The sequence below is a fragment of the Oenanthe melanoleuca genome, chromosome 13 (genome assembly GCF_029582105.1).
Source record: "Oenanthe melanoleuca isolate GR-GAL-2019-014 chromosome 13, OMel1.0, whole genome shotgun sequence".
In the NCBI taxonomy this organism is placed as follows: Eukaryota; Metazoa; Chordata; class Aves; order Passeriformes; family Muscicapidae; genus Oenanthe; species Oenanthe melanoleuca.
The window spans coordinates 4536400-4563019 of record NC_079347.1 but is presented as its reverse complement, the minus strand read 5'-3'; the positions used below and the strand labels follow the sequence as shown (position 1 = coordinate 4563019).

General features: G+C 52.3%; 1 protein-coding gene across 1 annotated transcript in view; it reads right to left on the bottom strand.

Moving 5' to 3' along the window:
* SH3PXD2B (SH3 and PX domains 2B) overlaps nucleotides 1–26620 on the bottom strand; it is a 58920-nt gene extending 32300 nt beyond the window's left edge. The window contains 3 exon segments of the mRNA XM_056502632.1: nucleotides 6059–6134; nucleotides 17539–17619; nucleotides 26465–26620. Of these exon segments, the coding sequence (XP_056358607.1) occupies nucleotides 6059–6134; nucleotides 17539–17619; nucleotides 26465–26536 (229 nt within the window). The 5' untranslated portion in view covers nucleotides 26537–26620.

Genomic DNA, 26620 nt, shown 5'->3' with positions numbered 1-26620 from the left:
CTCCTGGAAGCCACAGTGTTGAGACTGCAGCTCTGAGTCAGACCTATAGAATTTTCCTTCCTGTCTGGGGTTTATTTTTGTTCTCCATTAATGGGATCCTCTCACTCCTTTCCTCCCCTCTGGCTTATGGTACAGGCCTCTTTCCTTTGAAGCCTAATGAGTCCTAAATGCTTCAAGCTGCTCTCTCAGAGCACAGCTTCTCTGCTTTAACCAGACAAAAGCCATTAGCAGGCAGTGAAACAGATCCCTGATCAAAAGGGCTGGGACTGGCAGGATTTCTGACCGCTTCCCACAGCTCCAGGAACTGGCACTGCTCTGCAACACAATCCCCTGGAAAATCATGGTTTGGGGGGTGGGTGGTGATGAAGCTCCCTCAAGTTCAACCTGGCATCTCCAAAACCACAGGAAAGTCTTTTTTGTGCTTATTTGGGTTTTCAATCCCATCCCTGAACCCAAGGAGAGCAACAACCCCTTCATTTATCAAAGCCAAATCCCCTCAGTCCATCCTTGCAAACCTCACGAGAGCAGGGAAAAAGCACCAGGAGACTCACACCATGGCTGAGGGTCTTCTCAGGAGCCCTGGGATGGCTGAAGCCAGGGGCTGGATGCTATTGAGAACAGGACACAGGATTCTGACAATTTTAAATCCAGCCCTGAGTCATTGATCAGAATTTTAGATGCAGGGCTGGGTGATTTATCCCGATTTTAAATTCAGGGCTGAGTCACTGATGAGAATTTTAGATGCAGGGCTGGGTGATTTATCCCAATTTCAAACCCAGGGCTGGGTCACCCCCTGTGCTTCTCCCTGGCTTGGCCAGGAGCTGCACCACGGGTGACTTGTGCAAGCTGCCAGTGCATTGTTGAAACAGAGAGGGACTAAAGCTGAGCCAACTTCAGCTTGCAGAGAGCAAGAACCTTCTGGAGGAGCCAAACCTCCCTCCAAGGCTCAGTTAATGCTCTGAAAAAGGAGCACACAGTGAATCCACTCAGAGCAGCCCCATCCTTGCCCTGCAGTGACAGGGATGGGCTCAGGCCAGGATTGCTCCTCATTTCTGGGCTGGGACACTGATGGGACACTGCAATCCTTCTAAAGCTGTGCCAAAAAGAACCAGATCTGGCAGCTTTGTGATGGAGTAAAAACAAAATCCCCCTCTATTCATTTATTTTTTTCTGTTTTGAGGGTTAGGAGCCTGGGAACAGCACCCAGGCTGGAGCTCCATTCCTTGCCCTGAGCAATTCTTTTCCATCTGACAAGAGAATGATCAAGTTTTCCCTCTGCCTCAGCAATCCCAGTGTGTTTGCTGCTGAGGATTCTGCCTGAATGATGATTGCTGAAAAGATGAATGGATCACACCAGTTCTGCTGGCAGGGCTGAGGAGTGGCTGCTCTGGTTCCAGCTCTGCCAAAATGAAATCACTGATGGGTGGGTAGGTTACAAATGGCTGAAATAATAAGCTCTGGGTGTGGGAATATTGAAATGTTTAACAAACATATGCTAGTGAGTAATAACACAAAGAATACAGTTTGGGGGAATAAATTCATCACAAGTGATCTTAAATTAGCCCAGGCATGGAGCATATGAACCAGCAGGAAATCCAGCTCCTCTCTCCATTTGCTCTGGATTTTTCAACGAGGAAGTTTATTTTCTAACAAAAAGCTGACTTTAATCAAAATGCCTAATTAACATAATTGCAGCCCCTTCAGTGCTGCCAAATCCAGCAATAGAAACCCTTGAGTTGACAGGCAGGGGAGAGCAGGAAAGCACTTTCCTCCTGGAAGGGAAAGTGGGCAACTTGCAGGGTGAGGGGGATGCAGATTCCCAGATTCCCAGATTCCCAGATTGCCCTGGGTGTGTTTTCCTTGGCCCAGAGCTCACTCTGGGGTAGCAGAACAAGGGAAACGAGGAGATGGAGGGGCAGGGAGCACATGAACCATCTGCAGCTCCAGGGGCACCTCATCCCCATCCCCTGGGGATTTTCTGGCTGCTTCCAGAACCTGTAAAGATCCTGGAAGTGCCTGGGATGGTGGGAGGTGTCCAGGCAGGGGTGGGATGAGGTCCCAAGGTCAAACCTTCCTGGCTCTGTGATTCCAAACTCATTTTTGCCCTCCCAGAGCTGCTCCTGCCTCAGGAACAAGGACAGGACACTGAAGGGAGCTCTGCTGATAATGGGGTTTTCCATCAGCTGCAAAGGTCAGGCTCCATTTGCCCAGCTCCTCTCTCTTGCCACAATCCCAAGGCTCAGAAATAATTAGATTTTCTTATTTACATAGATAATGTCATGCATGAGCAACCAGAGCAGCCAGGCTCCATCCCTGCTGGCAGCAGGAATTCCCTCCAGCAGGAAGTGGGTAAAACACACTGTCCTTCACACAAACAAAGCTGAGAGAGGACTGAGCATTTATCACCCAGGAATGTGTCCAACAAGTTGATTTTGGAACAAGACAGCTGAGATAAAGCACTAACACACAATGGCTCTGCAGGCACCCACGCTCCAGGATGTGCTGCCTGCTTTTTTTTGGACTTTATAAACCTGTTAATCCCCACAAAGAAAAGAGAAGGTATTCTGTCTGGCCATGAAAATTCCTCTGGTGCCAGCAAGGATCTGCTCTCCCAGGAGTGGAAGAGCCAAACTCCTCTGTGGGTAATCAAAGTTGATTTGATTGACCCACAGCAAAAAATTGATGGAGCAGCTCCCAAAATGGGGCTGGAAAAAAAACTAAAAATGCAGCCTGGCCCTCACTGGGACTGAAAAGTGTCAGAAAATGTTGGGGGAAAGGCTGATAAGGAGTTTGTGTCTCCAGCAGTGTGAGACAGAGCAGGCAGGACACAGGAGGGGTTAATCTCTCCAAACAAACAAAAACAGGGATACAGGGCTCTGCAAATTGTTCCCTCCTGTGGGAATTCTCCAGGCAGAGCTGGAGTTGTACTGGGAGCAAGAAGCTGGGAAAAAAAACCAAACAAAAAAAAAAAAAAAAAAAAAAAAAAAGTAAAAAAGGCAGAGGGACCTCAAAGAACAAAACTGTGGAGCCACAGGCTGGATGTCCAGAACCCCAGACACAGCCCTGGCCATCCCAGCTGTGCAGCAAGGCAGGAATTCCAGCAGTGGAAAAGCAGCTGTGCCTCCTGCTTCACCCTGCAGGATCCCCCCTCGGAAAGAATTCACTTCTCTGCACCTTTCAAATCACATCCAGACTTGCCCTGGCACGGGTTCCAAGCTCTCTGCAGAGGAACAGGCAGCCCTGAGTGCACACATAATTAATCCCAGCCCCTGGAGCAGGCAGCTATTGCTGGGATGGGGGGTCAGGAATGGGAGATGGGGTTTGCAGATCCCACTCTCAGATCTGCTCTGTGCCCTCCCAGCCTGCTGCAGCACAGATCTCAACTTATTAGAGCAGGAAAGAACAATTAGGAGCCTTTCCCCATCTCCAGCTCAAAGGAAGATGCAGCAGGGCTGAGCAAAGTCAGGCACCATAGCTGGGAAATGGGTGAGTTTTCCCCCACTGCCTCCACAGAGTTTTGTGGGGAGCTAAAGCAGCCCCACAGCTGTTCTGGGAGAAAAAAAAAACCAAGTTTTTGGGTGGGAAGCAGGTTGGTGGGCTGGGAAGGGAGCAGGAAAGATGAACTAATTCTGCTTTTAAAAACAACCTCCCCAAACCCCCTTTTCTCCTGCTCCCTTCTTGTGACTTCACTCCTGTCCGCAGCTAAATCTTCCTAAAAAGCAATTTTACAGCCAGAGTGAGCTCAGCCTCAGGCAACCCCTCCTTGCTGAGGCTCACGTTTCCAGCAGGGCAGGAAAACTGGCCAGGATCTGCTGCACAGAGCTTGGAAAGCTCCACGTTCCTTAAAAAAAAAAAAAAAAAGAAAGAAAAAAAGGCAAAAAAAGGCTAAAAAAGCTGTTTCCTGAAGGATCTGGCACAGCCCAGCTGAGCTCATTTGTTTTCTCAGCTCCTTCTTTGCTGGGGTCTCCAGGCTGTCACATCCCAGGCTGCAGGGTGGGAATTCCAGCAGGAATTATTCTGCTCCTCTCCAGCTGCTGCAGAGCAGTGCCAGGGGCACAGCTGGTGCCAGGCACGGGCTGGGTGCTCACAAAGCTCTGCCAGGGGCTCAGGGCCAGCTCAGAGAGCTCCAAACTCCCCCTGTGTGGCAGCAGAGCTTTCCAGGCACAGAGCAGGAGCCCTGCCAGGAAAATCCCAACCCCAGCAGCCAGAGAGGGACAAGCCCTGGCCCAAAGCTCTGCTCTGCAGACCCAGCTCTGCATTTCCAAGGGCTGAGTGGGCTGAAGGACCTGCCCTCACAAAAGCCCTTTCTGGCAGCATCAAAGAGCTGCTTCAAGAGGCCACAGGCTCCAGAAATTCCCCATAAAAAGTCAAATCCTCAAGGGCAGCACTCACAGAGAGCTCCTGGGGCTGGGTGTTGTGATGTGGGGAAACCCTGGAACTCTTTCCCATTCCAGGAAAGACAAACCTGACAGACAAACCCTTCCCAGGCTGTGGTGTGCCCCTGAGCTTGGGACACCCCAAGGTTTGCCAGGGTTGCATTTTTGGGAGCTGCAGTGGCCACCAGGCCTGATGCTGCTCTCTGCAAGGGGCTCCCAGAGGGCAGAGCACACAGGAAACCCCTGCAGCCAAACCTCCCCTGCTGGAATGGGATTGGGAACAAACTCCAGCATTCCCAGAAGCTGGACACAATCAAAACCCCAGCAAGCCTAGGGAGACAGAACCAGGAAAACATTTTTTTTTGTTTGTTTTTGTTTTTTTTTTTAGGAAAACAGTCCCAGGCTGAGCTCACCTGGATGAGACACAAAGCTGGGCTCCAGCTGTAACAAAATTTGTTGTCATCCCAAACTGGGAAGGCAAAGAGCTGCTCCAGGAAGGAATCAGGCTCCAGCTCAGCCAGCAAACATTAAAAGAACCAGGTGAAACTTTCTTTCCCTTTCAGAAGCAGAGCTTGCTGAACCTCCCTGGGAGGCTCTGGCTCACTGAGCTGCTCCAGGAGCCTGGAGAGCAGAGGCACCACGATTCCAACCCCAAAACTCAATTTCCCTGAAGCCCAGGGCTCCTGCAGCTCTCCCAGCCTTCATTTCCCAGCAGTTTCCACCCCCTTTTTCCCACACTGGAAATCCCAGTGACTTGTTTCTGAGCAAAGGGAAACTATTTCAACACCAAGGAGAAACAAATATTGGTGAGTGGGAGCAGCAGAGCTCCCACCAGGCTTCCCTTCCAAAACCAGCAGCCTTTTGGTGGGAATTTTCTGTAAGTGCAGCACAGCCAAAGCACAACTCCAGTTTTTCCAAGTGATGCCCTTTGCCAGTTTGGCTTCCATCACTTGTACAGCAAAGGCTTTTCTGCTGTAAATCAGGTGAGCTTTGCTTTTGCTGATGTTACAATGCCAGAATCACAAACCCAGACCAGATTATTTTGCTCAGAAAGGGGTGGAAATGATTTTTTAATTTATTTTTTTTTCACACCACTGAGAGGAAAGCACAGCCCACAAAGGTCTTTGTGTTTCTAGAAGAGGCAGGAGGCACAAAGGGCTGCTCTAAACAGACCTGACAGCCACTGGAAGTGATTATGGTGCTGTGACATTCCTATATATCCTCATTTACTACTCAGGGATGGGGCAAAGACAACTCTGTGGTCAAAGAGAAGCTGATTATTTTCCCAAGGCATCTCAGGGCTCTTTTTTCCACCACCAGCAATCCCCACTCCACAAAGATTACCCCATCAGTTCTGTGGGCATGGATCCACTGCTGCTGGATGTGGCACAGCACAGAAATCCTGGTTTTGAGCTTGGAATCCCATTGTTCTCCCTGAGAGTCCCCTGGAGCTGCACAGGACAGGGAAATCAGCAATTCTGTGCTGTCCCTGTGGGGTTCTTGGTCTCACATTCCCTAATTCAGAATTTAACCCTCACTGGGAGCGCTGCTAACAAACCCAGAGGTTTTAAAGGTTTTAAACTCGCTGTAGCTCAGAAAAAAGCTAAAATATGTGTGTGCTCCCACACAGGCTGGGAAAAGCTGCCAAAGCCAGCAGGGATTTTGCTGAGCCCCTCTCCTACCTGGCAGAAAGGGGATGATCCTTTGCTTGGGGTCCTTCTGGCCTCCCTCCATGGGGAACTTGTCCAGCATCTGCATCTGGAAAAGGAAATGCAAGAGAGGTGAGGCAAGTCAGGGGTTCAGTGCAGGACACTGCACACCCTGCCCAGGAGAGGAGGCACAAGATGCTCACAGGTCTCCAAACATTCCCTCCTCTGGAAAATTGGCTTCCCTTGGTTTCCCTAGGGCAGGGATCTCAAGGGTCTCCCAGGATTTCTGCCCAGGGTGTTGAAATGGGTCTGACTGTCTGCTGGAGCTCTCTGCCTAAATAATTCAGCATTTATGGAAGCTCTGGAGCATCCTGAGCACCTGCAAAGTCTAATCAGCCTGCAGCCCTGCACAGGCAGTAGCTGCACTTTTTTTAGCTTGGATCTCAAACACTGGGAGGCAGATCCAGGAGCACAGATCCTGGAGCACAGATCCACAGAAATCCAGCCTGGGGCTGGGGGCTCCCCCAGAGCACCACACACACACAAAAAGCACAAAACAGAGAAAAAAATCAGCTGCAGAGCCAAGGGGTGCCAGCAGAGACAAGGAGCAGGCAGGGTCCCAGGTTTTGGGGCTCCCTGCTGATTCTGCAGGATGGGGATGCAGCACAGGTGGTCACACTGCTCTGAAAGGCAAGGGGAGCCAAGGGGAGCCAAGGAGAGCCAAGGAGAGCCAAGGAGAGCCAAGGAGAGCCAAGGAGAGCCAAGGGGAGCCAAGGGGAGCCAAGGAGAGCCAAGGGGAGCCAAGGAGAGCAGCCCCAGCTCTGGAGAAGGGATGGGGAAAGTGGCAAACCCCAGGAGGAGGCAGCAGAAGAGGGTCCTGGCATGGGGAGGCTCCACAAACCCTCCAAACAGAACAGCCAGAATCCTGGGGAGATGGGCAGACAGGCCAGGAGAGCTGCAGACACACACAAAACATGGCAGAGCTGCTCTCAGCCAGCCCAGGCAGAAAAATGAAGGGGAAAAAAAAAAACAAAAAACAAACCACCCCAGCAACAATTAATCTATTGTTTCTCCCCTTCCAAGATTATTTTTAAGTGTTTGTGACAGAGAAGGAAAAATAAAAAGGTTGGAGTGGATGAGTTTGAAGGATTTTGGGGTGTTTTATGGCGTGGGAAGTTGTTGTACCCCAGTTTTTACTGAGCCCTTTGCAGCAGGGAGAGCTTCCCACACCCTGGAGCCAGGAGTGGGGCATCCAGCCCAGGGCACATCCATCCACATTTATCTTATCTTATCTTATCTTCTCTTATCAGTGAGCTGTTCTCCTTACCCAGGAATGTCTGGAGTGAGGCAGAGTGTGAGAACTCCCTGCCCATTAAACAGGAAAATACAGGAAAAACAAACCCCAGGGATGGGCAGCCTCTGAAAAGCAGCTTTGTACCAACAGCCCTGGCAGAGAGCTGCTCCTGAGATAATGTCCTAATTAGAGCAATTAGGAGTGCTGCAGGGGATCCCAGGGAGAGGGGAATGGCCCTGCCCAGCAGGATTGCTGGCAGGCAGAAGGTTTTGCCCAAAATTGAGCTGGAGGAGCAGTGCTGGGGGTTTTACAGCTCCCCACGCAGGCAGGGTGAGCCCCAGGGTCCCAGCCTGGAGCAGGACATGTCATTTCCCAGCTGGAGAAATCCCTGCCCAAACCCCCAGCCTCAAGGGCAGTGGCAGCAGGTGATGAGCTGTGCTGTGCTCTGATTTCCACAGGCCAGGGGAAGAGATTTTTCTCCTTTCCAAGAGGATTTGTGGCATGAGACAAGAGAAATGGGCAGGAGCTGGTGCTCAGGAAGGATGAATTTCCCTGGAGAGTGCCCAGCCCTGAGCAGACAGCACAGAGGGGATGGACTCTCCTCCCCTGATACTCCAGATGTGTGTGCCCTGAGCTCTGGGATGGCCCTGCTGCAGCAGGAGGTGGCACCAGGGACCCTCTGAGGTCCCTTCCAGCCTGACCCACCCTGGATTCTGGGGTTTGCTCTGCCTGACTGGCAGAGGCTCAGCCTAAACCACACTGCTCCTCTGTGCTCCAGCAATGGAGAGCTGCCCTAACCCCTGACAGCCAGGCCAGCCATCCAGAGCAGAGCAGCCAAGGGGAAGGGAAAAGGAGCTGAACAAAAGGCTTCCCAGTCTGGCACAATCACAGGGACTCTGTGAGGAGAGCAGCAGGAGGGCTGGGGAAGCACAGACAGACAGACAGACAGACAGCCATGGGGAGAGATGAACGCTCACCCACACTGCCCAGCTCCCCACAGCCATCCCTGTGGTGCCAGGGTCCAAACTGGGCTCACCAGTGCCCAAACTGGGCTCACCAGTGTCCCACAGATCCCAGTGAGGTGGGACAGGGACACAGGTCCTGCAGGGTGGCAGCCCCTGGGGACAGGAGGGACAAAGGAGAGAGGAGAGGGAGAGGGGAGGAGAGGAAGAGGAGAGCTCTGGCAGCACTCACAGGCTCCTGGTGCTCAGTCTCCCCTCCATCCTCAAGGGCTGCTGAACAAACAGGGGGTGAAACACCCCAGAGCAGCCAAGGAGAGAAGATTGACAAGGAGCAGGCTCAGATCCCAAATGTGGGGGTGTCACATCCCATCCCATGGCCAAGGGGTGCCCAGAGCAGCAGGAGTGACACAGCTGAGCAGTGTGAGCAGTTCCAGGGCATTTCAGGCAATTCCCAGCACCAGGAAATGGCATCACACTGGCTGGAATGGGAAAATCCTCATGGAAAACTTGAAGCATTGCTCAGCAATCAACAAAAAAAAAAAAAAAAAAAAAGAAATAACTGAGGTTGGTGGGGATTAAAAAAAAAAAAGGGCCACACAGCTTGTCAGCAGCTGCCAGTGCAGGAGAAATTTCCTGTGAAGTGATCAGGCACACACTGGTGCCTGGGACAGCTCCTGCAGGGGGGCAGGACACTCCAGGGGCACCCCAGGACACTCCAGGAACACCCCAGGACACTCCAGAGACACCCCAGGACTGACCAGGGGCACCCCAGGACACTCCAGGGACACCCCAGCTGGACTGGGACCTGCCCAGGGAGCTGGGGGGGCTCTGGGGACGTGGCAGCTTCACACCTGCAGGTCTGGGCTGAGGAAAACTGAGCCCAAACCCAACTGGGCAGGAAGGGGATCCTCTGGCCAGGCAGGAGAGCTCTGAGTGCTCCACAGGATCCCAGACTGGTCTGGGTTGAAGGGACCTTAAAACCCATCCAGTTCCTCCCCTTCCACCGTCCCAGGCTGCTCCAGCCTGGCCCTGGGCACTGCCAGAGCCACAGCTGCTCTGGGCACCCCTGTCACCCTCCCAGGGAGCAATTCCTTCCCAAAATCCCATCTAAAGCTGCTCCCTGTCAGTTTGAAGCCACTCCATTGGTGCTGAGCCCTGGAAGTCACTCTGCTCATTACACTTCTTCCCTAATCCATTTCCTATTTAATTTCTGATAACTGCAGCCTCTGTTTGGCACTGGGGTCCCAGAAAGGAGCAGAGCATGGACCTGCACCATAACCCAGCTGTGGGAATGACCCCAGTGACACAGCAGCAGCTCTGGGGCTCTGCTGCTCTGAGCCATGGGAACATCCCTGCAGCACAGCTGGGGCTGTGTCACACAGGATGCACCTCTGCATCAGCCCTGGTGCCAAAATCCACAGAGCCACCACCAGAGCCATGGCTGGGGATGTCACAGCCAGCAGGAAACCTGCACAGATGGGTCACCCAAAAACATCCCAAAACATCCCAAACCAGCATCTTCCCAAAGGCCAGGAAGGTTGGGAATGCAAGATTTTAGTTTCTGTTGTGGAAATGAAAACAGAGTGGAGGAGCAGCAGCAAATCTGCCCCAGTTCATGGGGGGCAGGGGCAGGGCTGTGCTCTCATCTCCCAGCAGACCCAGTTTCACACCTCACACCCAGAGCCAGCCCCCTGAAACACCTCAGGGTCACACAGAGACCCCAAAAGCCCAGAATGACCTGAGCCCAGCTCAGGATGAGGAGTGTGCATTCCTTCCCTGGAATTAATGCCAACCTCTAAACCTGGGCAGGCCCAGACACGGTGAGACAGAGGAGGAGGCAGAGTCTGAGCTGAGCAAAAGCTCAGCAACAGCAGCCTCACCATCCTCTTCTTGCAGACCATCTATTTCCCTTCTGTCCCCTTTTCTCCCATTTATTTCCCCTTCTGTTCCCCTTCTTTCCCATCTATTTCCCTTTTTTCACATCTATTTCCCCTTCTATCCCCTTTTTTTCACATCTATTTCCCCTTCTGACCCCCTTCTATCCCATCTATTTTCCCTTTCTGTTCCCCTTCTTTCCAATCTATTATTTCCCCTTGTTCCCCTTATTTCCCATCTATTTCTCTTTTTTCCCCATCTATTTTCCTTTTTTCCCCATCTATTTTCCTTTTTTCCCCATCTATTTCCCCTTCTGTCCCCCTCCAAGTGTCACCTCACCCCAGGGACACAAAAAGAGAAATTCTGGGGAGCCTCTGGCCAAATTCACTGCCTGCTAAAAACCTGTGGGCAGGTGCAAAGCTGTCACCCCCCAGATGGAAACCTCAGAGCTCCTGGGAACCTTCCAAGGGACTTTTTTTATTTCGGGCAGGTGGGAGGAGAACTGGAAAATGCTGATTTGCCAAGAAGAAAGATCAGCAGGTGAGGATTCATTACAATTAATGCTTCAATCTGAACTGCTGAAATTAAAAGGCTTTTTTTTTTTTAATGTTTTAAGTGACTCATCAAGGAGAAAGCTTTTCTTAAGAATATTAATAGTGAAAAAAAAAAACCACCAAGAGAATATTTTATACAGGCTGAACTGAGCTTCTTTTCTCAAATTTAAACTCTCCTCCCCTTTTGAGGAGCTTCCCAGCTGGTTTAGCTCTTTATGTGGCTGAGCACAGAAACTTCTTTAGGGCAGTGAAAAAAATATGGGATTGCAAAGTTCTGTTGGCTGAGAACTCTGAGATCTTGGATCCCCTGGCAGTTTCCAGCCCAGGGCAGCAGAGGGGCAATGCCTGCTGCCAGCAGAAATCCCCACACAGGGAGGGAGAACCACCATTTAATTTTCTAAAAATCATTTCCTCCGTTTTCCAGCAATATCATTCCCTAAAAAAATACCCAAATCAAACTGGCAGCTGCACTGTGCAAGGCTGGACACCTCAGACCAAGGATGCTCTGCAGTGCCCAGGGCAAGAGTGAAGAAGAGTTGAAGAACCTGAACTGAACCTTCAGCACAAAGATCTCACCTCCTTCTCCTCCTTCCTGCCTCTCCAGGAATTCCAAACTGTTTTTCTGCCACTTTGGGGCAGGGGATCAGCCCCAGAAGGGTCTCAAATCCTCTTTTTCACACCCAAACTCCTCTCTGAGAGAGGTATTCCTCAAAATGAGAGCCTGATGTCACCCCTGGAAGGGATGGGAAAGGAGGGAATCAGGAGTGTGGGGAAACTCCTCCAGCTCCATCACCTCCCCCTGCAATGAGCTCAGCTCTTATTTCTGTCTCCCAGCCCAGGTGGGTGCTCAGAGCAGCCTGAGCTGTCCCAGGAGGATTTAACAACAGAAACAGGTCCTGGAAATTCCACTGAAAATCCCCCCCTCTGAGCCACAGCTCTCCTCCACACTGATTTACTGCTCTCCATCCTCAGCTTCTCCCCAGGCAGCATCAACCAGCCTGAAACTGGCTCATTGTGGATCCACATGATATGAACTGCAGGTCTTTCCACCAGCCAAGTGTTAGATTGATTAAAAGATTAAAAGCACAGACAGGCTGGGGCTCACCTCAGCCCAGAGCCACCAAAGCTCCCCAAAACCCCAGGGCACAGGCAGGGACAGAGGGAACCCCAGGGACAGAGGGAACCCCAGGGACAGAGCCTGGCAGGGGCAGGAGAGGGGCCACCAGGGCAGGGAGGAAGGAGGGGCTGAATCTCCAGAGATTTTGCAGTAATAAATAGCTGGGGAGTGGGAGGGCATCAGCTCATGGCTGGCTCAGGGAGAGAGGGAACAGGAAAACCTTTAACCATTGCACTATCCAAAACATCCACACTGGATTGTCAGCACCCCAGCTCTAAAGCTCCTCAGGGCTTTTATCCCTCCCATCTCTTTGGCTCCATGGGTTTCACTCAGGCTCCCTCCCAGCCCAGCCCTGGGCTGTTTCCCCTGGGATGTGCTGCCCACAGGGCTGGGAGAGCAGGGAGGGATGCAGGAACAGAGAAAGGCTCAGGAGCCAGCCCTGCTTTGCCCTGGGTGCAGCTGGGAACAAGGAAACATCCACAGGGAACTGGCAGAGATGGACTCACAACAAACTGAGCAGCACTTGGAGCAAAAGGAGAGGGAGGGGAGCTTGGAATAAACCAGGAGCCATGGAGAGCTGATCCCAGTCTGGAATGACCCATGGAGAGCTGATCCCAGCCTGGAATAAACCATGGAGAGCTGATCCCAGTCTGGAATGAACCATGGAGGGCTGATCCCAGTCTGGAATAAACCATGGAGGGCTGATCCCAGTCTGGAATGAACCAGGAGCCAAGGAGAGCTGATCCCAGTCTGGAATGAACCAGGAGCCAAGGAGAGCTGATCCCAGCCTGGAATGAACCATGGAGAGCTGATCCCAAACTGGAATGACCCATGGAGAGCTGATCCCAAACTGGAATGACCCATGGAGAGCTGGTCCCAAACTGGAATAAACCATGGAGAGCTGATCCCAGTCTGGAATGAACCATGGAGAGCTGATCCCAGCCTGGAATAAACCATGGAGAGCTGATCCCAGTCTGGAATGAACCATGGAGAGCTGATCCCAGCCTGGAATGAACCATGGAGGGCTGATCCCAGTCTGGAATGAACCAACAGCCATAGAGTGCTATTCCAGGCTGGAATAAACCAAGAATTGCTGTTCCCAGCCTGGAATAAACCAAGAACCAAGAATTGCTGTTCCCAGCCTGGAACAAGCCATGGCTGCTGCTCCCAGCAGGGCTGGACACAGGTTTGGTGCAGGAACTGAAGGTGATTTCTCTGCAGGCTCACTGGCAGCACTGCTGTGTGTCCTGGCTCAGGGAATCCAGCTGCTCTGGCCAGGGCAGGCACAGCTCTGGCTGCCAGGCACAGGGGGAGGCTCAGCTGGGGAATGCACCAGCTCTGCTGCCAAAGGCTGAGTGCTATAAATGGGAGACATTTGGAGAGAGAAACCAAGGAGCAGCCAGCTCTGAACTGGGCTGAAGTGCTTGGGGCTGTGCATGTTCTTTGAGAGAGAGGAGGAGAGTGAAGGTCTGTGATACCCTGCTGGAAAAAGATTGGTTTTTCCTTCTGCAAACAGAAAAGCCCTTATTTAATGGAAACTGTTAATAGAAACTGTTCTCCTCTGGAGTTCCAGGATTCACTGTTCCTACCCTTGTGGTGTTGGAGCTCTGGCTCTGGGTGCACTCTGCAGGACCCTGGCTGGAGGAAGCTGTGGGTTTCTCCCTGTGCTCAGTCACACAGGGCCTGCCCTTCCTGATCCAGCTGCCTGAGAGCAAGACCCTGCTGAATTATTTTTGTGGCAGGGTGAAACCACAAAGCTCATTGCACACACAACTGCTCAGAATTTTGCTGAACTCCATAAACCCTGGAGGAAAAAAAAAAAAAAAGAAAAAAAAAACCCCAAAGTGTTGAAATAAGATTCCTGTTACGAAAGAACTCCAGAGAGAGCCGTGTTTACCATCCCTGGACACACAAAACCATGCAGCCCCTGCAGCCACAGCCTGGCTGAGCTGCCCCAGGGCTTGGCCATCAGAGAGGCTGCCAGGAACCAGGAGAGGGAATCCAGGCTGCCATTCCCACCTGCAGGAGCCCTGTGCTGCTGGGGACACATTGCTCAGCTGTTCTCTGCTCTCCAGATTAAGATAACACTCACTTCACCTTGGAAAACTCCTGCCAGGAGTCTGGGTCAAGTAATGCAGGAGGAGGAGGAAAAAAAGTGGAGGAGGAAGGGAAGGAGACAGAGGAAGGCAAGCTCTGAGATGACAGTAATGGAAGCAAGAGGCTCATTTTAATTTTTCAAGCCTGCAACAAGCTGATGAGAACAATTCCTCTTTGTGTGCCAGCTCCAGTCTTCAGAGCCCATTATTATTATTATTATTATTATGGATTATTTCAAACCCCTCTGGTTCCCTGGGACTCTCCCTGGAGCCTGTGTGCTCTCTGCAGGTGAGGAACCCCTCCAGAAGGGCCAGGCCCTGCTCCTCATGGACATGGCAGGCACAGAGCACTGCCTGCTGCCAATTCTCCCATGCAAGCAGGCACCACTTCAACAGGCTATTTATTCTCTGGTGCTCCACACAAAGCTGCTGGCCCCAGGGCTGCAGGACTCTCTCCAAGATGACACAGCTCCAGGTGGGTCAAAGCTGAGAGTTTCCAGCAAGGAGTTGTTAAACATATGGAAAAACAAGGGGACTGGGAAACACACTGGATGCACAGACAGACAGGAATGGGAGGGAGAGCCAGAGCTAATTCTAATGTTGCTTCAAATTCCCAGTTTTTCTGTCCCTGAATTGTGCAGTGAGCACATTTCTGCTCCAACCCTGGCCTCAAAATGAAACCTCTGTGCAGAAAAGCAGCCACAGAACATCACCCTCTGCTGCAGCCCCAGCTGGGACAAGGAATGAAGGAAAGGATTTTATCTGCAAGGGGAAAAGCCTTGGGGAAACCTGTCCCAAACATCCAGGGGGATGGGGCTGTGCTCCCAGGGAACAGGGACAGGAGCAGAGGGAACAGCAGGAATTTCTGCATGGAAAGGGAGCTCAGGGATGGAACTGCCCAGGGAGGGTTGGAGTGTCCCAGGAATTCCTGGAGGTGACACTCAGAGCTCTGGGCTGGGGACAAGGATCAGGCACAGCTTGGTCTGATCCTGGAGCTCTCTGCCATCCTCAGGGATTCTCTGGAATCAGACTGCAGGCTCCACTCCTGGCTCAGGCTGTTTGCAGTGTCCTTCCTGCCTGCCTGGGAGGGGAGGACACTTTGCCCCCTGGCTCTGCTGTCAGCACTTATCTGCTCCTGTTTTCCTTGGCCCTGCTCCTGCAATAATTGTTTACCCACAATGGAAGGTGACAGATGATTCAGCTGTGGCCCCTCTGGGAATATCAGGAGAAACTCCCCAGCCACTCACAGTGAACTTCAGCATCTCCTCAGCCCCACCAAGCTCCTCTCTCCCCCTTGGATCCAGAAGTTTCCAGGTCCCTGCCAAGGAGGGTGCACCAACCTTCCCTCCAAGCTTGGAAACAACAAACCCTGCTCAGCCTCTGACAGGAGCATGGAAATGCAGCCAGAGCCACTGGGAACACTGATAGTAAATGAACAAATATCTGACCCAAACATGCATGTGCTGGGATTGCTCAAGGCTGGGAGGATGGATAAACCTGGATGGATTTTCCCTGGATAACACAACAGACAGATTCTTGACACAGACATCACCTGCGACTCAAATTTCCAATTCTTCCTCCAGCACATCAAAAAGATCATCAGAACTGGACCTAGGAAAAAATATTTTCCCCTCTTGCTGTTTGCAGAAGCAGCTGAACCATTTCAGTCCCACACTTATCTTCTGGGGGGGACTGTGTGGAATTTTTCTTTTTTTTTTTTTTTTTTTATAACCAGAGGCATGAATAATTTCCAGCATGGAAAACTTCTGCCTGAAGAGCTAAAATTGGCATAGAATCATCCAAGAGTCACACAAGAAAGGCCTCCAGCAATGGCAGCAGTCACTGCTACCAATCCTACCCAGAGCATTTTTTTCCACTGTGCTCACAGGATCTGTTTCACTCCTCTCCTCTCCATCCAATTTCCACTGTCCTGCAGCACAAGTTTAAAACAAGGACACCAGGAAGCATGTGTGATAAGGGGGAAGGAAGGGGGAAACCACAGCTCCTTTCATTCTTTCAACAGAGCCAGAAAGGAGTGGTTGTTAGAATTTTTTGGGTTTTTTTTTTTCATTTTTTTTCAAGAAAAAGCTGCAGGGAACAGCGAAGGGGGGAGATGTCTGCTTTAAACTTTCCCTCCTCCACCATGACATACAGATAGATGCATTTATAAATTATCTCTGTTTCTAAAGGTGTTTTTTGCAGTGTCTGGCTCCTGTGATGATGTTTCCCACCTCAGGAACATGCACAGCTCCAGCCAGGATGGAGGGGAGGCAGGACAGCCCAGGCAAACAGCACAGCTGGAGGCACCCAGAAAACACCCAAAGCACCCCAAAAAACACCCCAAGCACCCCAAAACTGCCCCCCTTGCAGCAGAGAGCTGGGCCACCACCGTGGAGCACCATGAGATGAGATGCTGCAGAGAAGGAAGCTCAAACTCCATTTCCTTCCAGCCCTGGCTGCTGCCCAACAGCTGCTCCTTGTTTATTTACTTTCATATTTCCTTGGTTACACAAGCAGCTGCTCCCAGCTTTAACCCCTGCACTCCTGGGGCTGGGGACAGGAGAGCAGCATCTGTGCCCATCCCAGAGCTGGGAGAGCCAGCAGCACTGCCAGGGAGGCTGGAACTGCAGCAGAGTTTGTGCCTGGCTCCTCCTTCCCCTCTGCAACAGCCCCAGGGATGCTCAGCCCCACTGGGAGGGTCTGGGGTGCCAAATTCCTGCCCTGGTACCCAAACAGCCCAGGAGGGCATCCAGAGCCCCTCTGGCAGCTGCTGCCAGCCCAGAGATCCCTTTGTGCATTTTTTTTCTCCTCTGCTCTCTGTTCCAGCAGCTCAGTTTGGGTTTTGGCTCACAAGCCCAGCCAGACCCCTTGGCTCATCTCCACCAAGGAGGAGGTGGAAAACACCCTCTGCTGCTCACCCAGAGCAGGGCTGGGGTTTCTGCAGCCCAGCCTGTCCCAGCTGCCTCTCCAGCCTCCTCCCTCCACTTCCACCTTCCTCCTGGCTCCCTCCTGCACCAGAGAGAATGAAATCACAATCATGGAATGGCTGGGTTGGAAGGGACCTTAAAAATGATTTAGTTCCAACACCCTGCCATGGGCAGGGACATCTTTTACACCCCAGCTTGCCCAGAGCTCCATCCAATTCTTCTTGGGCACTTCCAGGGATGCAGGGGCAGCCACAGCTTCTCTGGGCACCTGTGCCAGGGCCTGGAATTCTCTCCTGATATCTGATCTCCACCCACTCTCCCAGTTTGAAGCCATTCCTGTTGTCCTGTGTATAAAAGCTAAAGCTCAGGGCATCACTGTCACTTCATGCTTTTGTAAAAAGTCTCTTTCCATCACTCCTGTTGGTTCCCTTCAGGTACCAAAGCAGCTGCTGCCCTCTGGGCTGGCAGGGGGTGGGGAAGCTGCTCCAGGGAATCCAATTGTTTCCCAGTGGCAGCAGTTGGGAGAGCCAGGAATGGAATTTGGACCTAACTCCAACAAAATCCTCCCCCAAAGCAAGCAACCCCCCCTCAATAAGCCCCCAGCAGCTGCAGAGATAAAGCAGGAGCTCAGGTGAGCTCAGGTGAGCTCAGGTGAGCTCAGCTCCCCCCTGCCAGGCAGATTCCCCACCTGCAGGTCGAAGAACTTGCTGTACCGCCGGTAAATGACCTCTGTGGCTCCATTGGACCAGCTGACCTTGATGATGTAAACCTGCAGGGAACAGAGGCAGAAATCAGAGATGGGAGCCCAAAAAATCCCCAGCACAACCCAAAAAAGCTGCCAGTGCAGCTCCCCACAGCTGGGTGACAACCAGGGGGACGCTTCAGATCTCTTCAGCATCACCAAAATCTGAATTATTGAGCCCCACAGCTTAACCAAGTGTTTATTTGCAGTGCTGAACTGAGCTCTGTGGCCCTGAAAGGGGCACACATTGAATGTGAAGTGACAGCTCTGTGTAAAAACTCAGCACAAATCCCTCCAGACACAGGAGTTAACAACTGAACCTTGGCCACCCCATTCACAGCTGCAGCACCAAATTGGGTGTTGAGATCCAAGGGCAGCACCTGCACCAGCCTGGCCCTTGGAAAGGTCTGAAACTCCCCCTGTCTGGGATTCTAACACTTGCTGGGGTGGAAATCAGCATCCTGATCCTCAAAATGCCACAAAATCATCCTCAGCCACTGCAGGTTATCCACAGACCTCCTGAGCAGGCTTTGACTGGTGATGAATGCAAAGCAAAACACCAAACCCAGCCCATTTCATCATTAATTCTGCAAAGGACAATAAGCAAATCACAGAATGAGGCAATTCCTGATCTTGTTTTTCACAGAAAGCAGAGATAACCCTTGATGAGGTGCCAGTGGAACACCCAAGTGATACAAATCTCAAATTGACAACAGACTGACTGAGCAGAATCAAGAATTTATTTTTTTTATTTTCTCCTAACTCAAGTCCTTATTTCCACCAGAAATTCAATATCAGTTCCTTGAAGAAGGACCAAGATGTTCAGAAGCCCAGCTGAAGGCACCTGCCAGAATTTCTGCCAGCAAAATCAAGCATGAAGGATCAAGCATCATACAAGCTGATGTTTTGGTATTTAAAACAGAATCCCTCAGGAGTTTCACAAGGTTTTTCCCACTTTTTCCAGATTCTGGAACGTGACCAACATCCCAAACCAGTGTCCAAGCTCAAACACCAGGACAGAGCAACACTCATTTATTTGAGTTTATCAAACCTACTCAAATCCTGCCCTGAAAATCTACCCCAGATCTCACTCTGCTGCTCAGAGCCTGAGCCACCAGCCTGAGGGTGACAAACTCTTCCCACTGGAATCCTCCCAAATTCAGACAGAAAATGAGGCAGCAAGAGGGATCGAGTTCTTATGGCTAAAATAACTTCCCTGTGTTCAAACCTGTAATTCAAGCTCCACTTTTGTTGAACTTGGGTTGGAAGGGACCTTCAAGGTCCAGTGCCACCCCCTCCCACGGGCAGGGACACCTTCCACTGTCCCAGGGTGATCAAACACCTGGCCTTGGGCACCTCCAGGGGAGAATCCCCTCCCAAAATCCCACCCAAACCTGCTTCCTCAGTCTGCAGCCATTCCCTGCTCTGCTTCCATTCACAAACTCTTCATTTGAGACGAAGAACCTGAGATTTCACAAGGGACAGATGGGTTCTCCAAGCCAACATCTGCTGCAGCTGTGGAGCTGTGCAGCGCCCCTCCAGCAAACCAAGGGTTAACCTGGTGTTAGCACAGGTCCAAACTCCTTCACCCTCTCCCCAGGACGTGCCAGCATGAGCTCATGGGGGCTGGGAGCTCTGATCTCCCAGTTTTCTGCACATCCAGCTCTGCTGGGGTTATATCACTGCTGGCTGCCTGCCTGGACAGAGCCTTGCACTGGGGCAGCAGCAGGAGCCAACTTCTCCTCACTGTTTATTCCTACCCTGCCTTTATTTGGAGTCAACAGCTCATTAGACTGGGATTTTTAATCAGGATGGGGATATTCTCCAGCCAAAATAACTCTGAGCTCTTCAGGGTAAGGGAGGCAGGAGCTGGAGGCACAGCAGGGCTGCACTCAGGGATGGGCTCAGGGCTCATCTGAAATGCACATCCCCAGGGGCCAGCACATCCCTTCCCAAGGGCAGGAAGGTCTCCAGGGCATCTCCTCAACCTGCTCCTGGAGAGGAGAGAAATGGGGAAACCCACGGGAGTTGGGGATCTGGAAAACCTAAAGAAATCCAATTTCCTCTCTGCTTGTGGATCTTCCAACAGCCCCAAGGGTCAGAACCATCCCAGAGCCTGGTCTGTCCCAGCACGGGGCTGAGAACTGAACTGTCAGCAATGCAAACAGCACCTGGCCAAGCCAGGCAGAGCTGAGCTGAGAGGGATCCTGACACTCGTGACAGGAGAGGGCAGAGGCAGATCCAGGACATCCCTCCTGGGCAGGATGAGAGCTCTGGGAGGCTGCAGGAGCCAGCTCAGACACATCCAGAGCCACGGGAGTCACGGGGACAGAGGGGAGGAGAAGCCAGAGAGAATCTGAAAAGGGCAGCCAGAGATTTCTTTTTTTTTTTTTTTTTTTTTTTTTTCTTTCTTTCTTTTCCTCTTGAAGCAGCAAGCCCTGGGAGCAGCCAGCCACCCAGGGCTGCTGGAAATCCCTGGGGCTGCACACAGCAGTGGATCCTGGTGGATTCCACTCAGAGGGCACCAGAGCCATTCCCAAATCCAGGTTTTGCCCTTCCCAAAAAGGCACAAAGTCCCACAGAACAGAGAGAGGAGCTGATTCAAACTGCTGACTCGAGGCAAGGAAATTAAGAACAGATACTGGAAAAAAAAAATTAAAAAAAAAAATAAAAAAACCAAACCAAAATAACAGAACCAGTTTCCCGTTCTTAAACACGAGGCTGTGTGACCTCACAGAAGAATCACTCTGGGCTCCTTGCATAAACACACCAGCACAACTGGGAAGCAGCCTGGGCTGCTCAAATGTGAGCAGGAAAAAGGCAGAGGGAAGGTGAGGAAAGCCTAGAGCTGCAGTTTGGGTTTCTCTCCTCCTGCAGGAGTTTAGCAAAGTTTTTTATGGAGATTTCACGGCATGCTGGCTGTGGGGGAACACAAAAATCCCACAGGAAAGGATGTGGAGAGGGAACTCTGCCTGGCAGCAAGTCCATCCCAGGCTGGGCAGCATCCAGCTGTGCCAGCTGGAGCCCAGCAGCAGCTCAGCCATCCCAAAATCAGCTCTCCTGGCACGGCACAGCCTTCCCTGGTGCCTCTGAGGCATCCAGAGCCTCCCTGTGCCCACACTGACATGGGCAGGGGGAAAACACCATGGTCACTGGGAAGGGACAGCAGAGAAGGTCCCCAGCTCCAGACAGAACAGTCTCCAGAGTCCTGCAGAGCTCCTCCCAAAGCCTGTGTGGTCCTGGGTCCACAATAAACTTCTCTGTGGAAAACTCCACATATTTAAAGCATCTTTCACCAGAGGAAAAGCTTCAGTCACAAGCATCAGACTTTTGATTTCAGCCACGCTGGCCCGACCCTGAGACGAGGGGAGATGGGAGAGCCTGACCCTCCCTGTGGCCACCACAGGAGAAACACAAAGGGCAGAGAAAGCCAAGGAGTGAGTGACCCAGCCAAGGCAGAGGGGGTTGAATACAGAGAAGGGAGTGGGGAAATTGTAAGAGGAAAAGAAAAAAAAAAAAAAAAAAAAAGAAAAAAAGAAAAAGAAAAAGAGGGAGGTGGCTGGAAACAAAGAAAGTTCTTGGCACCAAGCTGCTGTGCTTGGCCCCTCTCCACCAGCCCTGGCTGCTGCAGGCATGCAGGGCTGGGAGGGAGATGGGGCTGCTGTGCCATGGGATGGCAAAGCTGGGGGCAGGAGAGGGAGCAGAGAGCTTGTGGGACCCCCTCCCTCCTGCTCTGGGGCTGGGCAGCTGGGAGGAGGCTCCTGCTGCACAGAGGATTCCAGCAGCAGCTGCAGGGCAGCAGGGATGGCAGAGAGAGGCAGAACAGGCAGGCAGGGCTGCAGGGAGCTGGGCAACAGGGCAGGAGAATCCTCAGCACTGCAGAGCAGCAGCTCCAGCTCATCCTCTGACCTGCACCCCACTGCACTGCTGGGGTGCCAAGGGCACCCACACAGGGCTGGACACCCCAGCAGAGCCTGCTCAGACCCCTCAGCCACCAACACAGACCCAGTCACACGAGGGCCACACTTGTGGGTTCTCCTGGTTCCTGTTTCCCACCGTGACACCACGGGGCTGGGAGACAGAGACACCCTCCAGAGCAAAGCTGGGGGGATGAAGGTCACAGAGCTGGGGCAGGCAGAGGGCAGGGGGGGCCCAGAGCTGCAGCTCACAGCTGGAACCATCACAGCTGGAACCATCATCACTGATGGAACCATCACAGCTGGAACCATCATCACAGCTGGAACCATCACTGCTGGAACCATCATCACTGATAGAACCATCACTGCTGGAACCATCACAGCTGGAACCATCACAGCTGGAACCATCACAGCTGGAACCATCACTGATAGAACCATCACAGCTGGAACCATCATCACAGCTGGAACCATCACTGCTGGAACCATCATCACTGATAGAACCATCACTGCTGGAACCATCACAGCTGGAACCATCATCACAGCTGGAACCATCATCACAGCTGGAACCATCATCACTGATAGAACCATCATCACAGCTGGAACCATCAGTGATAGAACCATCACAGCTGGAACCATCACAGCTGGAACCATCACTGCTGGAACCATCAGTGATAGAACCATCACTGCTGGAACCATCATCACAGCTGGAACCATCATCACTGATAGAACCATCATCACTGATAGAACCATCACAGCTGGAACCATCACTGCTGGAACCATCATCACTGATAGAACCATCATCACTGATAGAACCATCACAGCTGGAACCATCACAGCTGGAACCATCATCACAGCTGGAACCATCATCACAGCTGGAACCATCATCACAGCTGGAACCATCACAGCTGGAACCATCACTGATAGAACCACCATCACAGCTGGAACCACCATCACAGCTGGAACCATCACAGCTGGAACCATCATCACTGCTGGAACCATCACTGCTCCCAGCATCAGCTCCCACTCACAGCTCCTGCCTCAGCAGCCAAGGGCCAGGCAGGATTTGGCCTTTCCACATTCCAGCTTTTCAACAGCCTTGAGAAATTTGGTTTGGGAGGAAAAGCAAAGCAGAGTTTGAGTTTGAGTGCTGGTTTTAATCCACCAAGCTAAGAGTGCTCCAGTGAACCCTCACTCTGCTGAGAGGTGAGGAGGAAAGACTGGTGAGTGTGGGGAGCAGAGCAAGGATAAGGCAAAAAATTCCTAAAAACACCCTGCCTGTTGGGACAGCATCATGCAGCTGCCAGGAAATGGGATGAGACAAGGCACAGGATGCAGCACTGAGGATGCTGAGAAAGGCCTCAAACCTCCAGGGCCAGCAGGAGTCACAGTGCAGCTTCCCCTGGCTCGCTGTCACTCCCAGTCTGGTGATGTGGGGACAGCACAGAGCACAGACCTCACACTCCTGCCAGCCTCCTCCTTCCTCAGCAGCCCACAGGACATTCCAAGGGCATGGTCACCCTTCCCAGGGGTGACAAGTCATCCCCTGGCCCCCTCTGGAAGCCAAACAACCACAGTGATTCACCAGGGTAGGAATAACACCGAAAATCCACAGGAGGAACTCAGCTGTACGAGGGGACACCGAGCTCTGGGCACCCACAACACACAGTCCATGGGGCATTGCCTCAGAAATACCTCAGCTCTGGAAATAAAAGGCACTAAAGAGCCACTGGAGCTGCAGATTGGCAGCTCTTGTCATTCAAACACTCCATAATCAGCTCCAGATAAGCTGGGGCTGGGCTACAGGAGAATGAAACCTCAAATGGCCTCACCAGGACAAGAGCAGAGGAGACACGCACACCAATCCATCACAAATTCCACATCAAAAATATGTAACACCTTCACTTTTTGAACATGGTTTAAAAACATTTGTTCTAAAATAGCTGTAGATCTCATCAGCCAGATCCCACCACACACTGTTCATTAATTACTTTCACAACCCAGCTGCCACAAATGAGATCTTCACCTTGTTTAAAGTTTTGCCATCTTGTTCACCGGCCTTGCAAAATAAATGTGTGCTGCACACTTTGTTTAAATTTCCCTTTTTCATGGATATTTCCCATTTCCATGCTTTGAATGGAAGTCCTGTGAGAACATAATCCAGCTTTCCCAAAAATGTAACCCACCCAAACATGCTGTTGAATGGATATATATAATTTTGGATGGTGCTCCAGAACAACTGTTTAAACCTATATAACTATGGAAATGTTCCTGCTAGGCAGAAATGGAGATGGGATTCAATGGCATTGCTATTAACACATAGAAAACACACACACTGCAGCTGTAACAAAATGAAATGCCCAAAGGAAAGAAAACCAAATCTGGATTTAGTAGGAAAAAGCTTTATTTTAGGGCTTCTACTCGAGAAAAACAAACACAATACTATAAAAAGGTCCTGCTTGAAGCCCTTTAAAGGCAAATCCAGTCTGTTTCAACTATGGCTTTGTTTTGGGTCTTTTCTGAATAAACATTCATTTATCAGAGACTTGGCCAGACCAGAAAAATGACAGTCTGCTACTCTGTCTCTCACAATGATTATTTTTAAACTTTACTCTTGGGCTTTTCCCTCTCAGATTTGCAGGATGGCCCCGGAGCCCTCGCTGGCAGCTGAGCTGTGATCACTTCACGTAGGATTTGGGATATTTTGGGGAAATGGCACTGCAAATGTCACCTCAGCCACTGCCTGCAGGATGGAGCCCCCTTTTCTCTTGGATAACAGGCTGCACAAGGATCATCCCTCAATGCCCCTGCCAGGTAATGCCCATGGAAAAAAGATTAAAAACACAAGTGGAGTTTGAGGGCTGAACCCCAACACTCAGCTCAGCACCTGTGCCAGCCACCAAACCTTGCTGGGTCCTTGTCCTGCAGTTTGGGGAGATATTGTGCCTCCTGCTTCACAGCACAGCTGCAAAACAAACAACTTTTTGTCTCAGGCAATGCAATTTTTGTTGTATCATTTACCCAGGTGAAAAGCAAACCCCAGCAGCCTGAATAGAGCCAGGTCCCATCACTGCAGGTGAAACGAGGACTTTGAAACACTGATCTCACTTTGCTGGGAAAGTGGAATTCATAACTTGAGGAGCAACACAACCACAGCTTTGTTCAGCACAGAGAAGCCTGTGGCTGATGCAGGGCAGGGCATCACAGAGGCAAGAGGAGGAAAAGCCAGGCTGGTCCTGCAGCTCCCCAGGGACAGGAGTGCTGCCCCAGGATGGAGCAGGGCACATCTGTGTGATGGGACAAGGCAGAGGGCAAAGGTTTTACACGGATTCGTGCTGTGCCAGCAGCCACAAATGATTCAGCCATGATTTGCTGCCTCTCCCTCTCTTTGCAGGAGGAGGGGAAGGAAAAAAAAAAAAAAAAAAAAAAAAAGGTTTGGTTTCATATAATTAACTGGCTTTGTGGATCTGCCTGGCTCTATTGATTCCTCCCATTGACTCCAGCGCTGCCTGCGAGCTGCCGGCCCCTCCCTGGGCTCAGCGAGCCACGCTGGCTCCTGCAGCTGGATTTGGGTCCAGGACAAGCCCAGGGCAAGGCTGGAGCAGCGGGATCCGCGGAGCAGCTGCACAGCTGTCACCCAGCGCCTCTGCCAGCGCTCCCGGAGCTCCTGCTCGCTGTCCCCACCCTCTGCCCCGCCACCCCGCTCAGAAAACAGCGCTGCCCCAGTTTTGCAGCCTCACAGGGATTATTTGCGCTGTGCCCAACTCCACCCGGCTCTCCGCGGCGAGCGCACAAAGCGGGTCGGGGGGTGCGGGTCCTGCGGGCACAGAGGGGCTGCAGGGGAGCAGAGCAGCCCCACAGCCCATCCCAGCCCATCCCAGCCCATCCCAGCCCATCCCAGCCCGGCGGGGAAAGCGCGGATCCAAGACAAACAGCAGCGCACCGAGCTCCGCACGTACGCGGGGACACGGCACAGAAACGGGCACGGCACGGAACGGGCACATCTGGGGCTCAGCCAGGGCTGGGGAAGCTCCAGGAAAGGCAGCAGGAAGGAGGGGGGATAAAGGGGTGGCGGCAGCAGCCACGCCACATCCCCGATGCGAGGGGAGACCCCTCTGCCCTCCCCTCCTGCCCCCAGCTTTCCTCCAATTGTTGCTCAACGCCACAAACCAGCCGAGGGCACCTGGAGAAGCCCTTGATCGCCCAAGAGCTCTGAAACCTTGGCTCTGCTGACAGCTGGTCCCAGCCAGAGCAAACACCACATCTGCACAACCCCCATGTGCGAATGTGCCACGAGCAGTGTGTCACTGGGTCACCCCGGCAGAACGGGAGGGAGGAAATTTCGGTCTTTGTTTTATGGCTGTTGCCAGGGTTCACCCGCAAGCTCTCCACGGGTGCCTGGAAACACACCGAAGTTGAAATCTTAAAAAAAAAAAAATAAAAAAAAATAAAAATAAAAAAAAAAAAAAGGAAAGAAAAGAAAAGAAAAGAAAGAAAACCACTTTCAAAAACAGACAAACCCACAAGAGTTTGGAAGATGCCGCGGAGCACGCAGGATGCAGGGGACACAGGGATCTTTCCTAGGGACCCAGCACTATCCAGGGAGCAGAAAGCAGGAGCCGGGTGGTCCCTCTGCCCCGGGACTCCGCGACCAACAGGTCCCACGGCCCCGGTGCCAAAGCTGCAGAAGCGGGGACGCGTCACCGGGGTGCGCAACCCCCGCCCGCATCCCCCGGGCATCCCTCGGGCATCCCCCGGGCATCCCCCGGCCGCGGGCATCCCCGGAGCATCCCCACGCTGGCATGGGCACGGTGGGACCCCCTCGGGACACCCCTGAGCGGCACCCCAGCAGCGCTGCCGCCCTCCTCCTCCTCCGTCCTCCCTTCCCGGAGCTCTGCGCGGAGCGGGGCCGGCAGCGCCCGGCCTTTGTTCGCCCAGGGCCGGGCTCGGCCACTCACATAGTGCTTGTTGGGGATGCGCCGCTTCTGCACGTCCAGCACCTTCACCTCGGCGATGCTCCGCCTGGGCATCGCCGCTGCCGAGCCCCTCGGGGAGCGGGGACGCTCTGGCGCTCGCCGCCGGGACCGGAGGCTGCAGCGCGGCCGAACCTCCCC